Raw genomic sequence first — 14,200 nt, forward strand, 5'->3', positions numbered from 1 at the left:
TACTGATTAAACTAATACAAAATGCTGACAGTCAAAACCCTATTAAATTCAGGTTACTTTGTGCATATTTTTGGTCTTATTAGTTAAACTTGTGTAATAGGCCTACTGTGACAAATATTAGCTAACACAAAAATAATTTATCAACATATAACAAGCACGACACAACTTACACTTAAATAAAATCTTAATATTTTGTGTTGAAACCCTGAAGACAATGCAGATTGCATTAATTTCCAGGTTTTTACATATTTAATCAAGCTATAATGTCTCAAATCTTTCGGGCTCTGTATAGCTCGAGAACATCTGGCAAAAATTTGACATTGAAGAAATTAGCTAAACTTATTACTATTACTGACAAAACTATTCATCATCATGTTTTACCCTCGACAAAGCCTTTTAGTATAAGATCATTGTGCGTTGATAAAATCCCTGTAGCAGTTGGTCTAAATTCTTAAATGCATCTTTGGTAAATGCTTTCTTCGTAATAAGAACCAAACAAAAGGCTAAATCGACTAAAAGTAAATCTAATACTGCCAAAAGCAACATCTAGGACCATTATGTTTGTATTATTGTCGTATGTGTTAACTTTATTCCTTCTGTTACAAAAACAAGGCTGTGTTTTAGAAATGAATGATGATTTTCTGATGAATCAAAAATAAAAACACTACATATATAGATGTAGAAACTACCACGTGGTGAATTTTACAGTACTGTATCTTAAGCCAATGTTAGATATTGTCCAAAAAAAGATGAAGATACAAAATCCCACTTTCTCGGATTTCAAATATTCAACTAAATGTGATTTTGATAGACGTTCATAACAAACTAATAATAACACATGGTTAGTCCCATCATTATCTTTCCATGCCTCGTTCACCGTGCAGTACAATATGGGGAAATAGTCGTACTATAAATAATACTGGAAACATCGTTTTGGCTATGCAGGTTCAGAAAACGGTCCTCTTGACACTCGGGGGAATGGGTTAAAAGAAAATTTTACTTATTGTCTCAATCAATTTATTTTATAGATTGGTATTTCGACTATTGAATTGGATTTTGACTCTGCTTCAGTCAAAATTAGTATAGGCAAATAGTAGTTAGTTAAGAAGCATAGAAAAAATTAAAACCCATGGAGCGATTTGTGGGTCTTGATGTTTTTAGGACGGCAAGTGTGGCTGAAATTTCCATTTTAAATTGGGACACTCAGTACTGCAGAGTGAACAGAATGGAGTATAAAAGGAGCTTACTCGATTTGGCCATCTATTTTGTTAACAGTATTTAGGTTCCTTTGTGTATGGGCCCCCATACAGCCCAGAGTGCCAAGTTTTTAGGGGCTGGTGTCAATAACAATAGCCATAAATATTGTTTTGATTAGATTGCTAAAATACCCCCGCCGCAGCAAACCTGCAGACTAAGCGAATTTCAACTTGTCTGATTACATTGTTACTAAAATATTTCCATATATAAGACATATTTATTCTCAATTTAAATAACATTAGATTTAACGAGTGCTTAGGTTTGCTGCTACAGGGAAGGTAAAAAGCGTTTTTACCATAAGTCAATAGTATAGGATGAAATAAATAAATTTGCCAAATTTTATCAATATATACCCATAAACAAGTAAACCACAACAGTTTCATTTTCTCCATAAGAATAACATGGGAATTTTAAATTTTTTGCACTTTTTTGAATTTTCTCCGTAACCATTAGGCGTACAACAATGCTTCAATATACTAAATTATTTACTTTTTTAAGCTCTACAAAATGGATGTGAAAAAAATTCCAAAATTTTATGTTTTTAGGGTCAAAAATGGGAAAAACCCATTTTTACCCCATAAAACCCCCCATAAACCCCTGTTCCCATGGTCCGATCATGCTGGTTCGCGAACTCGTTCAAATAAATGTAGGTTTACACGTTTATACCAAATTTCATCAAAATCGGATAATTTTTGTTCGAGTTATCGTGCTGACGGACACATATATATATATATAAATATATAAATATATATATATATATATGAATTTGAACGGATGGTGTTTTTGGCCTCTGGGGACATCAAAATGAAAAAGTAAATCGGTCCCGAGTCCAGGTCTTACCATGAGACCTACGGTAATAGCTTATTCCCTATATGGGAAATTCGCTAAAAACTAAATTTTAATCAGCCTTTCAACCTTTAAATAGCGTGTAAACTCGTTTTTAAATATGTACTTTGATTCCAAAAATGTCTGGAGAGAGGTGCCAAAGTTGTTTACAGCTTAGAGCGCTATTCACACCTAATTCGGGTCTAAGAATAAAGACCATAAACGGTCAACCCTCAGCATCAACCACACACAAATTTGACCGGACAAATTTGAAATTTGATTTGGTTGCTTAATCTTAAAATAAATAAGAACAATAACAAAACTCAACCATGATTACAATCGTTTCACTAAACAAGGTAAACCATGTCACTACCAGGGCAGCTGTTTTCCGTCGTACTGATAGAAGCCTCCGTTGTGTTGAGGCCCGAGCTCCTTGAGCAGCTGTACCAGTGTTGGGATGGCAGTGTCCAGTGCGAGGGGTGCCTGTGGACCGCCCATGTCTGTCTTGACCCACCCGGGGTGGATGCTGACCGCTAGAATGTTGTCAGGCTTCAAGTCAAAACTTAAAGAACGAGTCACTGCGTTGAGAGCAGCCTGGAAACAAATGCAACCATTGTCACAATATTACAGGGTAAAGATTGCAGTGCTTGTGCATTTCTTTGAAACTTGTTAATATATTGTTATCAGAGGATTCGCATGACAAATGTCTGTTTGGTTGTATTTTCCAATTTATCTAGTGCTTAATGATTGGTACTAAACAGTAAACAACACTGCAGTACATGAAGCCTCTCCATGAATAGTTAAGAAAGGGATAAGGCTTGCTCGCTGATTCAAACAGGTTTTAAAACCGTGATTCGTAACATTCTAACATTGAGGGAAAAAAAACAACGTGATAGCTACTTTAAAAATTTAGTTCTTCAAATCAACACACTTTTCCACTTGGTATTGTAAGAAGCTAATTTGAATGACATCTAAGTAAGTGAAATCATAGATAAAACATACTCCCTTAGTAGATTTCTCATCCTTATGGAACAGCTGAAGACAATTTTATTGTTAGTTCTGTACGGTTTTCTGTAGAGGTCGTGTTTTGTTTACAATTTGTTTCCCGTTATTACAGCCACTTAAAACCTCGTTTAGCCAAATAATACGATCTAATCATAAACAATAACTTGTCCCCTAGTTATATAACCAAACAGTAAAGCACAAATCAAGAAATTAACCCTAAAATAATAGAAACAAAGTTTCGTCGACACTAGCGCCCATGTGTCACGTACATGAACTAGACATGAAAAACGTGCTTCAAAATTTACAATGGGATGAGAAGTCTACTTGTGTTGGTTAGTCTATGGTGAAATTATGTGTTTACCATGTTCTTAAATTATAATTCAAAAAAATAATCAGTAGATTTACCCTTGCGTCCAGATTTTATATTTGCCCTGTAAACTTACTAGTTTCATTTCAATGTATTATGAATCATGTTTTTGGTTAGCAATCATTTCAATGTTGATAAAAACGGGTAACAATGGATCTTGCTATTAATTTTTGCACCATGATAAAAATTGTTGTTGATATTATGTTCCTTATAGGCCTACTTAAAATTTGGTGTTTCTGAGTTCGATAAGGCTTCAAACATGACCTCGAGCTCACAACAGAAAATGCCACTTTCAGTACTAGCATTGACCATACGTAGTAGCAATGATATATTACAGCTTAGAGCGCTATTCACACTTAATTGATATATTTAGATGAGTCGGCCTACTCAGGTGTGCTAAGATTTCAAGCCCAAGGTGATGATTTCAGTTTACCCTTGTACTGTACGGCTCACCCCTTGCTTTACTGGATGGCATGTGGACAAACGGAAGGATAAAAGAGACGGCCAGCCTCATTAAAAAACCAAAAGCTATCTCCCCGGGATTAATCTTAATCCAATCCAATTGTGTAATGATTCTGTTATTGTCCATAAACTTTGACTCAAAGTTGATTAAATCGATTGGTCCCAACAAGCTGTGAGTACCTTGCTGGTTCTGTAGGGGTAGAAGCCGCCCTGGTTGTTCTCAGCTATGGAGCCCAGTATGGAGCTGATGTTGACGACAGCAGCACGTGCTGAGCCTAGTGGCTGAGAGCTGTTAGCAGCTGACGCCTGCTTCAGCAATGGTATCAGAGCCTACAGGACAACACTACCATCAGCAATGCATCATTATTTAATGCCGTCAAGTAGGGATGGACGAGATTGGATTTTTAGTTTGAGACAGGATATTTTATTTCTCATAAAATTTTGAGACGGGATTTCCCTTCTCATACAAAACGGGAAATGCACATTCCACATTTTAACCTGATTTTATAACATTTTTAAATACCTACTGATTTATGACGGAATGGTTAAATACAAAAATAATAATAATAGAAAAAAATATTTTAAATCTTTTATTTACAAACATTAATAAAAAACATCAGTAAAAAAAAAAGACCTAAGTTAATAAAAATAACTCTTCGGCATTGGAAACATGGAGATATTAGTAAGTATAGGGTGATTACCGAGAAACGTATGTTTTTCAAATAACGAGTATTCAGGCAATTCAGATAAAAAGTTATATTTACTAGTGGAAAAACACTGTACACAATATGCAATTTTAGAATAAAATTACTTACAATTTAGTTTTTAAAAATTACATCTCTAAGATGGTAACCTTCTGCTTGGTATGGAATTCCTTCATCGAACATTCCCTACAAGAGTTATCACACGTTTTGGTGATGTCACTTGGCCTTCTCGCTCACCGGATCTTGCAGTTCCCGATATCTTTCAATGTTTTTTTTTATCTAGAATTTGCATAAACAAACCACAAACATTACAGGAACTTAAAGAAGCTATTCGCCAAGAAATCAACACCACTCATAGAGACATGTTAGTAGCAAGTTTTAAGGAACACCTTCAACACTGTATCAAAGCAGAAGGCGACCTCCTTAGATATGTAATTTTTAAACACTAAAATGTAAGTAATTTTATTCAGAAATTGCATATTGTGTACACTGTTTTTCCACTCATAAATATATTTTTTGCTTTGAATTGCCTGAATACTAGTTATTTGAAAAACATGCGTTTCTCGGTAATCACCCTATATATAGTTCAACTTTGAAAAATACGAAATTTACAAGTCTAATACAACAGTCTTACAGTATAAAGTAACAATTTTTCAGTCTTGAGTCTTGTGTTATTTTTAGAATGATTTTAAAGTAACTCATTTTGGCTATGCTTACAGTAGTAAAACATGTCTCACACTGCTTGAAACACTAACAAAACTTCTCTCATATGCTATGTCAAAAAAAAATTATAAAACAAATAAAGCAATATTTCCATCCATGTAAAGAATTAATAATTAAATAAAAACGCCTTCATAAAGGAAATGCAACATCAACATGCTCCTGTATTGCGGGTATTGCATTGACTTTCTGCAGGCGTTTCTTTTAATCTCCTCTGAAAAATCTCGACCAAAATAGAATCTCGTCTCATAGGACGAGATTTAAAATTTCCCAAAATGTCTCGTAGGACGAGATTTAAAATTTCAAGACCCGTCAAGCCACCTGGACTCAGGACCGTTGAACTTTTTTGTAATGATGTTACCAGAGACCAAAAAATATCATCCGTTAACATTCATAATGTATATCATGTGTGTCGGTTAGCACAATAACTAGAGTAAAAAATTATCCGAATTTTGATATAATTTGGTGTAAAACAACATAAATTGAACGAGTTCGCAAACCAGCACTATCATACTTTGGGAACAGGGTTTTATGTGGTGAAAATTTGCTTTTTCCCATTACTGACCCTCAAAACATAGCATTTTGCAGTTTCTAACCCATTTCGTAGAGCTTTAAAAACATAAAATATATTTTAGCGCTGTTTTACGTGCATACGCAGAAAATACAAGAAATACAGTAATTTTTTAAAGTTTATTTAACTAAGAAAATGGTTTTGACTCGCATGTTAAAACAAAAAATAAATTAAATGAATATTACCTAAAATTTTACTCTGTGTGTTGACTATTACAAGTCTTTCTAATCCACCAATATTACTACAAAATGCCCATCTATCTTTGTTCATTGTATTTTTTAATACTACATAAACGTTGATAAAAGAATATAGTTGTTATTTCACGATACTTTAGTATCAACTGCAATTATTAAAATTCGCTAATGACACTGATATAATTACTTTTGCACACTTTCAAGATAAGAATTGCTAATTGGCACTAGTAGTAGAAAATTAAGTAGTGAAGATGTGTTCTAGGAAGTTGTGTGTTTAGAAAGATGATTGATAAATAGATAAATATTGGAGGAGAGATGAGGGTAGCATGTATTTGTTACTCGATAAAAATCATCTCTCTGCTTCAAATTTCACTCTTGTACAAGTCAGGTAAGATTGCAGACTTTGTACAACTTTGGTGCTAAAATGTTAAGATATTTTTAATCATATGTTTAGCTGCTTAACTGTAGTCTAAGGAGGCCCCAGACATTCGCCAATCGCCAAGCATGAAATATTTCATATTCGGCGATCTAATTATCTTGCTATTCGCCGATTAACGAGTAGAGACATCTACACACATGTGTTGTTTTCTGAGCAACTGTTTGTTTCTGGAATAGCAAATGTTCATTCACTTTGATGTGTGCAAAAATACCGACAATAAAAGGGAAAACATGACCACGAATATTTGCTGCTTGCTGAATAGATACACCTTCCCACGCTACTTGCGATTCGGAGAGTCGTTGCTTGGTGCTTGATGACTGGAGCATGTCTGGAGTTGCCTTTAACAGCAGGCCAATACTCTATTTTTTACAGCGAGATTGAGATTTTCATCCATGTAGGGTTAATGTTTTTTCTACGCATTGTGCCGTATTTTATACATTACATTCTAAATTGTCTGCAACTGTGCAAACTTCGTTCAACATAACAAATACCGCAAATATTTCACAGTGAGTTGTTTAATGAAATGAAAATCCTTCTTTACTGAGGCGAACTTAGAACCTCACGGTCCTTTTTTACAGTTAACCTCTACTGTTAACCTTGATGGAAACAATTATATATTAATCAATTATCAATCATTGAGGATGCCCACCTACGTGCAAATTTTAACCCAAATATGAATGAAGGATGAGTGTAGAATGGTGTGTGATGATCTTTGTCGCTTTGCTACTGACTAAGATCAGCTGTTACATTACAAACCTTGGTCAACATTAGTGGTGCTACGGTGTTAACTGTGAGGTTCTCAATCATCTGTTCTGCTTTTACGAGGTTCACACGGGTGAATTTTGTGGAAATTCCAGCATTGTTGATCAATACATTCAAGCCAGCATCCCCGACTATGGACGAGACTTCTTTCGCGATTCTGTCATGGCTGTTGAAGTCTTTGAGATCTGTAAAATATATTGATATAGATTATGTCATAAAATAGACAATTTCAAATATTTTCATTATTTTGTGTTTTTGTAGTAATAATAGTGGTTTAAAATCTTTTTAAGTATTTTATAAATTAAACTTCAAAATCAAAGTACATTTATGATGAGAAAAGGAAAGGAAGTTTTGAAAATATTGTGTATGTTTATTAGTAAAAATCTTCCTTACCTAATTGTAGAACATGAACTTTGCCAGGCGTTGTTTTGACAGCCTCTTGAAGGTTCTGAAATAAAATACTGTAAGTTAATTTGAAAAACTTACAAAATGTTTAAAAAAAAGTCATTAAACACAATGATTGTAGATTTTAAACAACGAGAACTTCCAAAAATTATAGATACTGTGATTTTCAGCATTTTGTTTTTGTCGTAAAAGGTGCTTCAAGTCCAAGAACTTTAAGAAACCATGTGATTAATTCAAATCGTTATCACTTATGGAATGAAGCAAAGCCATCAAGAAAACATCAACAAAACCACGATAAGGATGGAATCAAAAATGTTCCTAACAATAACTTGAAACATACTGAGAGAAGCTCGCAGACGCATAGAAAAGGTGGGTATAATCAAAATTGGTACTGGTACTTGGACATCATACATTATGTGGTAGGTAACTGGTTGAATGTGGTTTTGTCCCTTTGGTATTTTCATCCTTTTGTGCAAAATGGTATAACTTATGATTATGTATGAAGCACCTGCACCTTCAAGATTCGGTTGATAGAAAATAATAGAATATTTAAGACTCAAGGCCATAGCCAGGGGGGGGGTTAGGGGGTCAACCCCCCCCCCCCCGAAATCTCAAAATTTAGTTGTAAAAATTAAGCCTACTGTAAGTTTTGAAATTTATGAATACAATCGTCATAGTTAAGTTTTTAAAATATCTACTGGTTCATGACAAATGAGAGGTGAAATGCGAGGTTTTTGGACACAGTTCTAGACGTTAAACATGGATTTAGAAAGTCGCCAAGACAAGAACTCCTTTTAGGAGGATATGGCCATAATCTACATAATGTTTTAAAATTCTTGAATGCAATCGTCATAGTTGAATTTTTTAAATGTCTACTAGCTCATGACAAACAACAGGTGAAATGGGTGTTTTGGAGAATTGGACAAAGTTTTAGGCGTTAAAAACTTCTTTAAAAAGTCCCCAAAAGGCTTTAAAGATGTAAAATTTTCTGAGGGAGAACCCACAGACCCCCCTTCTTTCTTGGGAGTGCTCCACCCCTCCCCCCAAACCCCTCCCCCCTCCTTGATACAACGTGACCGCGATAACTTGAGTACTTTTAGTCTGATTTTGATGAAATTTGGTTTAAATGTGTAAGGCGGGATAAGCTTGAATGAGTTCACAAACCAGCATGATCGGACCATGGAAACAGGGTTTTACGGGGGGTTTTATAGGGAAAAATGGTTTTTCTCATTTTTGACCCTCAAAACACAAAATTTTCCAATTTCCTTCTAGACTTTTTTAAAGAGCTTAAAAAATAAATAATTTAGTATATCAAAGTGTTTTTGTACGGTTATTGGTGTAGGATTATTGTTATCAGCTGAGTTATAAAGTTATGAATCATCTGCTATTTGGTTTGTTTACATGATTATTGTTTTTGTAAATAAATAGTTTTTGATTGAGTTTACTTAAATGAGTTTTATAAATTAATTATTCTATATTGGCGACGAGAAAATGCCGAGGAAAACAGACCAGTCTCAGTATAAGAGTGTAATTGATTTTAGTAAGATGTCTTGCATACAAGATAGAATGAGCAGATTTTCATTTAAAGAATATAATAGTGAACAATTGTGGGAAGACTACATAGCTCGTTTTGAGTTGACCTGCAGAGTTAAGGGACTGGGTGGTGCTGACTCAGAAGAACAAGCGGCTCGGCGAGATCTTCTGTTGGCAAATATCGGAGAGGAGCACCTCAGGGCACTGTCGGACCAGATGTATCCAAGGGCCTGGGAGGAGTGCACCTACGACGAAGTCAAAGAGGAAGCCAACCGGTTGTTCAAGCCTACAAGGACCCTTTTTGCAACAAGGTTTGAGTTTGAAAGAGCTATAAGAAAAGATGGTGAGACATTTATTTTGTTTTATAACAGATTGAAGTCTTTAGCTAGAAGTTGTAAATATGGAGATAGCTTAGATGAACGAGTACGAGATAGGTTTGCAGTAGGAAGCAACTGTCCAGAATTTGAAGTCGAAGTCAGACAAAGATGGCCCGAGGGAGTTGATAACCGAGGTGAGCGTGTTAAGTCAACAGTAGTACTAGAGTTAGCTCAATCCATGGAACGTGCGAGAGAAGAAGTTTCCAAACATGCGTGTAAAAATGAGATTTTCAAAGTAAGTGACAGTAAGGAAAAGAGGAAACCAGAGGTAGGTACAGAAATCTACGGGCTTCAATAGGTGTTATAGATGTGGGTTTACACATGACCCTAGTGAAGATAGATGTCCTGCTATTTCTGCTGTGTGCAAGAAATGTTCAAAGAAAGGCCACTTCGCAAGAATGTGCAAAAGTAAAAATAATTTTGTCAAGAGAACAGATGGTAATTTGAGAAAAGTAGATGATTCTTGTAATCGAACTTATGATGATGAGTGTAGTTCTGATATTGATGTTAGTGGTACACAAATTAGGTCAGTCAAGAGTAAGGTTCCCAGAGCTACAATAGATGTAGAATTGAACGGGTATAATGTTAGAATGGAGTTTGATTCCGGGGCTCGGGTAAGTGCTATAAGTTTGTCTCTTTGGGATAGGATAAATTCAAGTGGCGAATCTCTCAAAAAGACGTCTGATGTCATCACTGGCTATGGGAAAAATAAGCTAGAAGTCATGGGTAAGGCTTTTGTGGACGTTACTTTACGTAATCGCACTAAGCGATTGCCGGTCATTGTATTACTAGAAGATGATGTTCCATTATTTGGGTTGCCGTGGAGTGTAGCTTTCAATCTTAATTTACCTAGAGAAGTAATGGTTAGGCGTATTGACAATGGAAAGACAAGTAGTAAAGAGGCAGGTAAGAACGAAGAAAGTTATAGAAAAGAGTTACAAAAAGAAGTAGAGGCATTAACTCAGGAGTTTTCCGAACTCTTTCGTGATGAGCTAGGAACGATATCTGACTCTAATGAGGTCATCCATCTAAAAAGTGGAACAAACCCTGTATCTTACGGGGCACGACGAGTTCCATTCCCCTTAAGGGAGGCAGTGGAGCGAGAATTACAGAGATTAGTACAGGAAGGAGTTTTGGAAGCAGTGGACCCTTCCGAAACACCGATAGAATGGAGTACCCCAACAGTCAACGTAGACAAGGGTGGAGGCAGAGTAAGAATCTGTGGCGATTTTCGTACAACCTTGAATCCAAACATCGTCCCGGAAAGACACCTCTTGCCAACCTTTGATGACTTGACTTCCAAATTAACTGATGGAAAGATATTTTCAGTCATAGATCTTCGAGACGCGTACTTGCAAATGAAAGTACACCCCGAGTCCCAAAAGTATCTGACAATAGCAACTCATGTAGGTTACTTTCGCTACAAAAGGTTGCCCTTTGGACTTTCCTCGAGTCCGGCAAAATTTCAAAGGTATATGGAAAGTTTACTAAAAGGACTTAATGTCGGAGTTCTACTTGATGACATAATCATTTCTAGTAAGGATAAGACTACCCATATAACCACTCTTAGAGAAGTTTTGAGGCGGCTAGAATCAAGTGGAATAAGAGCAAAACTATCAAAATGTAAGTTCTTTCAGAAATCTGTAAAGTATTTAGGTCATACAATAGATGGGAATGGTATCCATCCCTCCGAAGACAAAGTTGAAACCATAAGACACGCACCAAGGCCAAGAAACGTGAAAGAATTACGAGCTTTTCTAGGAGCACTAAACTTTTACGAAAGGTACATACCTAATCTTCATGCGATCGCTTCGAACTTGCATAAGCTGACTGGTACGAAGACTAAATGGAAATGGACTGACACCGAACAAACTACGTTCGACAAGTTGAAGAATATCCTGTCATTAGAGAAGACATTAGTTCCATACGACATATCAAAGCCGATCATTATTGAATGTGATGCTTGTGAACAAGGGGTTGGTGCAGTACTGTTACATTTGATGCCGGATGGAACGGAAAGGCCAGTCATGTACGCCTCGAGGACACTAACGGAAGCAGAAAAAAGGTATGCTACAGTTGACAAGGAAGCGATGGCGTTAGTTTTTGCAGTGAAGAAGTTTAGACAATACCTCAGTGGGAGACATTTCAAGGTGAGGACGGACCACAAGCCACTTGAAAGAATATTCGGAATGCATCGAGATCTTACCAAAGTAGTAAACAACCGATTGGTTCGTTGGGCTTTGTATTTAATGGAGTATGATTTTGAGATCCAGTACATCAAAGGACAGGATAATTGTTTGGCTGATTTTTTGTCTAGATTTTCACTCAAGACACAAGAAGTATTGGATCCAGATGAGAGAGAGATTCGAGCATTGGTTCAGGAGAAAATCGACGTCGTTTATCCAAATCAGGAACTTGTACTGGAGTATAAGAAAGACCCAAATATGAAGAAACTTATAGATTACCTGGAACATGGTTGGCCAAAAGATACAGGAAACTTACCACCATCCATGAAACCATATTGGAATAAGAGAGAAGAGCTGACATTAGAAAACGGTATAATCATGCGATTAGGAAGAATAGTGGTGCCACAGATTTTGAGAGAAAATGTATTAAAAGAACTCCACAAAGGACATCCTGGAATAGAGGCCATGAGATCCCTATCAAGGTATTATGTATGGTGGCCTAATCTGAATAAGGATGTCGAGGTTTATGTCCGTAGATGCCACCCTTGCCAGAGTAACCGATCATTTGACACAGAAGTACCTCTATATCCTTGGAATGTGCCAAGTGATCCTTGGGAGCGAATTCATCTCGACTTCGCAGGACCATTCGACAACCGATTCTGGTTAGTAGGAATCGATGCTTACTCAAAATGGGTTGAGATCGAAGTTATGGACCGTACGACAACTGCTGCTCTTGTAAATAGATTAAGGACTTGGTTTTCGAGGTACGGCGTTCCTAAAAAAATTGTATCCGATAATGGCACCCCCTTCACGTCCCATGAGTTTAAGACTTTTTGTAAGAACAATAACATATGTCATGTCACATCGGCACCGTATCATCCAAAAACCAATGGTTTGGTAGAGAGGATTATCAGAACCTTCAAGAGTAGATACAGTGCTTGCAAACAAGAAGGTCTCAGTTCATCACTTGCACTTTTACAAGTGTTGCTTGCGTATCGAAACACCCCACAAAAGACCACAGGACAACCACCATCAGTCCTTTTCTATGGTAGAAGAATACCAACAGCTTTGGATAGGTGGAGGTGTAATAGCAGAGAGAAAATAGAGAATCAAGTGTGGCGACAGAAGTACTACCACGACTTAAAATCTAAACAAAAGGAGTTTTCTGCCAAACAAGAAGTGTGGGTTCAAAATGAAACGAAGAAGGGCTGGAGACCAGGAACTGTACAAGAAAGGACGGGAGAGCTATCATACAACGTTTTAGTTGGGGGTGAAATAAAGAGAAAACACGCTGACCAGCTGAGAGCAAGAGAAGGTGCAACTGATCCACCTCAATGGAAAATGCAAACGGAACCTGAAGATGAACACAGTTTCGGAAATTCAGCCTAAATTGGGTGGGGAGAAATGTAGGATTATTGTTATCAGCTGAGTTATAAAGTTATGAATCATCTGCTATTTGGTTTGTTTACATGATTATTGTTTTTGTAAATAAATAGTTTTTGATTGAGTTTACTTAAATGAGTTTTATAAATTAATTATTCTATAATTGGTAACGGAGAAAATTAAAAAAAAATTTAAATTTAACATTCTCATGTTAGACTATTCTTATGAAAAATTTTGTAAAATGTTGTTGTTTGCTTGTTTATTGATATATTTTTATCAAACTTGGCAAATTTATTTATTTTGTTCTAAGCTATTAATATTTTACTAAAAATACACTTTATTAGTTTCCTTGTAGCAGCAAACCTAAGTACTCATGAGACCTAATGTTATTTATATTTAAATACAGTAGATTTAAATGAAAATCAATTCAGACAAATGGAAATTTGCTTAGTCGGCAGGTTATATGCTGCGCCGAGGGTATTTCTTTAATAACTAAATACACCTATGTTATTTTTAAAAAGTTAGTAAAGACCCTAAACACAATAAAACAAACTAATATAATAAGAATGTTTAATATCCTTTAAACATATTACAGCGTAGGGTATTCATTTTTGAGAATAGTGTCATGATATTGCAGTAATTAAATATATAAAACAAAGAAATAACGATATTTTAATTAAATAAGTTGGCCTACAACAGTTCTACTATATTTAAAAAACCTTATCATATAAGTATCACTTTTTGACACACTTCACATCTTGTCCATATTATTTTTAATTAAGTAGAAATAATGTCAATACTTTATAATGTTTACTTTCCAGGCTAATTATTGTGTCATTTTTTAATATTAAATTTAATTTTACTAAGTACCTATTAATTAAAAAATTTTCTAAAAGTTCTTTGAAACATGGATAGTGAAGAGAAAAGTGAAACCATGAACTGAAATTGAAAAATGTCCATCACTGGTTAATTTAATTTATAACTTTAGGCCTTATATTTGGTACATAATA

The 14,200-nt window shown here is 35.5% G+C and overlaps 2 protein-coding genes across 2 annotated transcripts in view; one reads left to right on the top strand and one right to left on the bottom strand.

Annotated features, from left to right (window-relative positions):
* Positions 1-14,200, bottom strand: part of LOC128992027 (C-factor-like) — a 15,164-nt gene continuing 964 nt past the window's right edge. Inside the window, exons 2-5 of the mRNA XM_054415375.1 lie at positions 7,700-7,754; positions 7,301-7,491; positions 4,097-4,246; positions 1-2,676 (exon numbers count right to left, since the gene is read on the bottom strand). Of these exons, the coding sequence (XP_054271350.1) occupies positions 2,452-2,676; positions 4,097-4,246; positions 7,301-7,491; positions 7,700-7,754 (621 nt within the window). The 3' untranslated portion in view covers positions 1-2,451. The remainder of the gene's footprint in view (positions 2,677-4,096; positions 4,247-7,300; positions 7,492-7,699; positions 7,755-14,200) is intronic.
* The window catches only part of LOC128992004 (thioredoxin reductase 1, mitochondrial-like), a 21,699-nt gene continuing 13,849 nt past the window's right edge, over positions 6,351-14,200 (top strand). Inside the window, exons 1-2 of the mRNA XM_054415338.1 lie at positions 6,351-6,493; positions 7,904-8,080. Coding sequence (XP_054271313.1) covers positions 6,421-6,493; positions 7,904-8,080 — 250 coding nt within the window. The 5' untranslated portion in view covers positions 6,351-6,420. The remainder of the gene's footprint in view (positions 6,494-7,903; positions 8,081-14,200) is intronic.

The sequence above is a fragment of the Macrosteles quadrilineatus genome, unplaced genomic scaffold (genome assembly GCF_028750875.1).
Source record: "Macrosteles quadrilineatus isolate MER2022 unplaced genomic scaffold, UCM_ALF_1.0 Scaffold_1__1_contigs__length_201487025, whole genome shotgun sequence".
In the NCBI taxonomy this organism is placed as follows: domain Eukaryota; kingdom Metazoa; phylum Arthropoda; class Insecta; order Hemiptera; family Cicadellidae; genus Macrosteles; species Macrosteles quadrilineatus.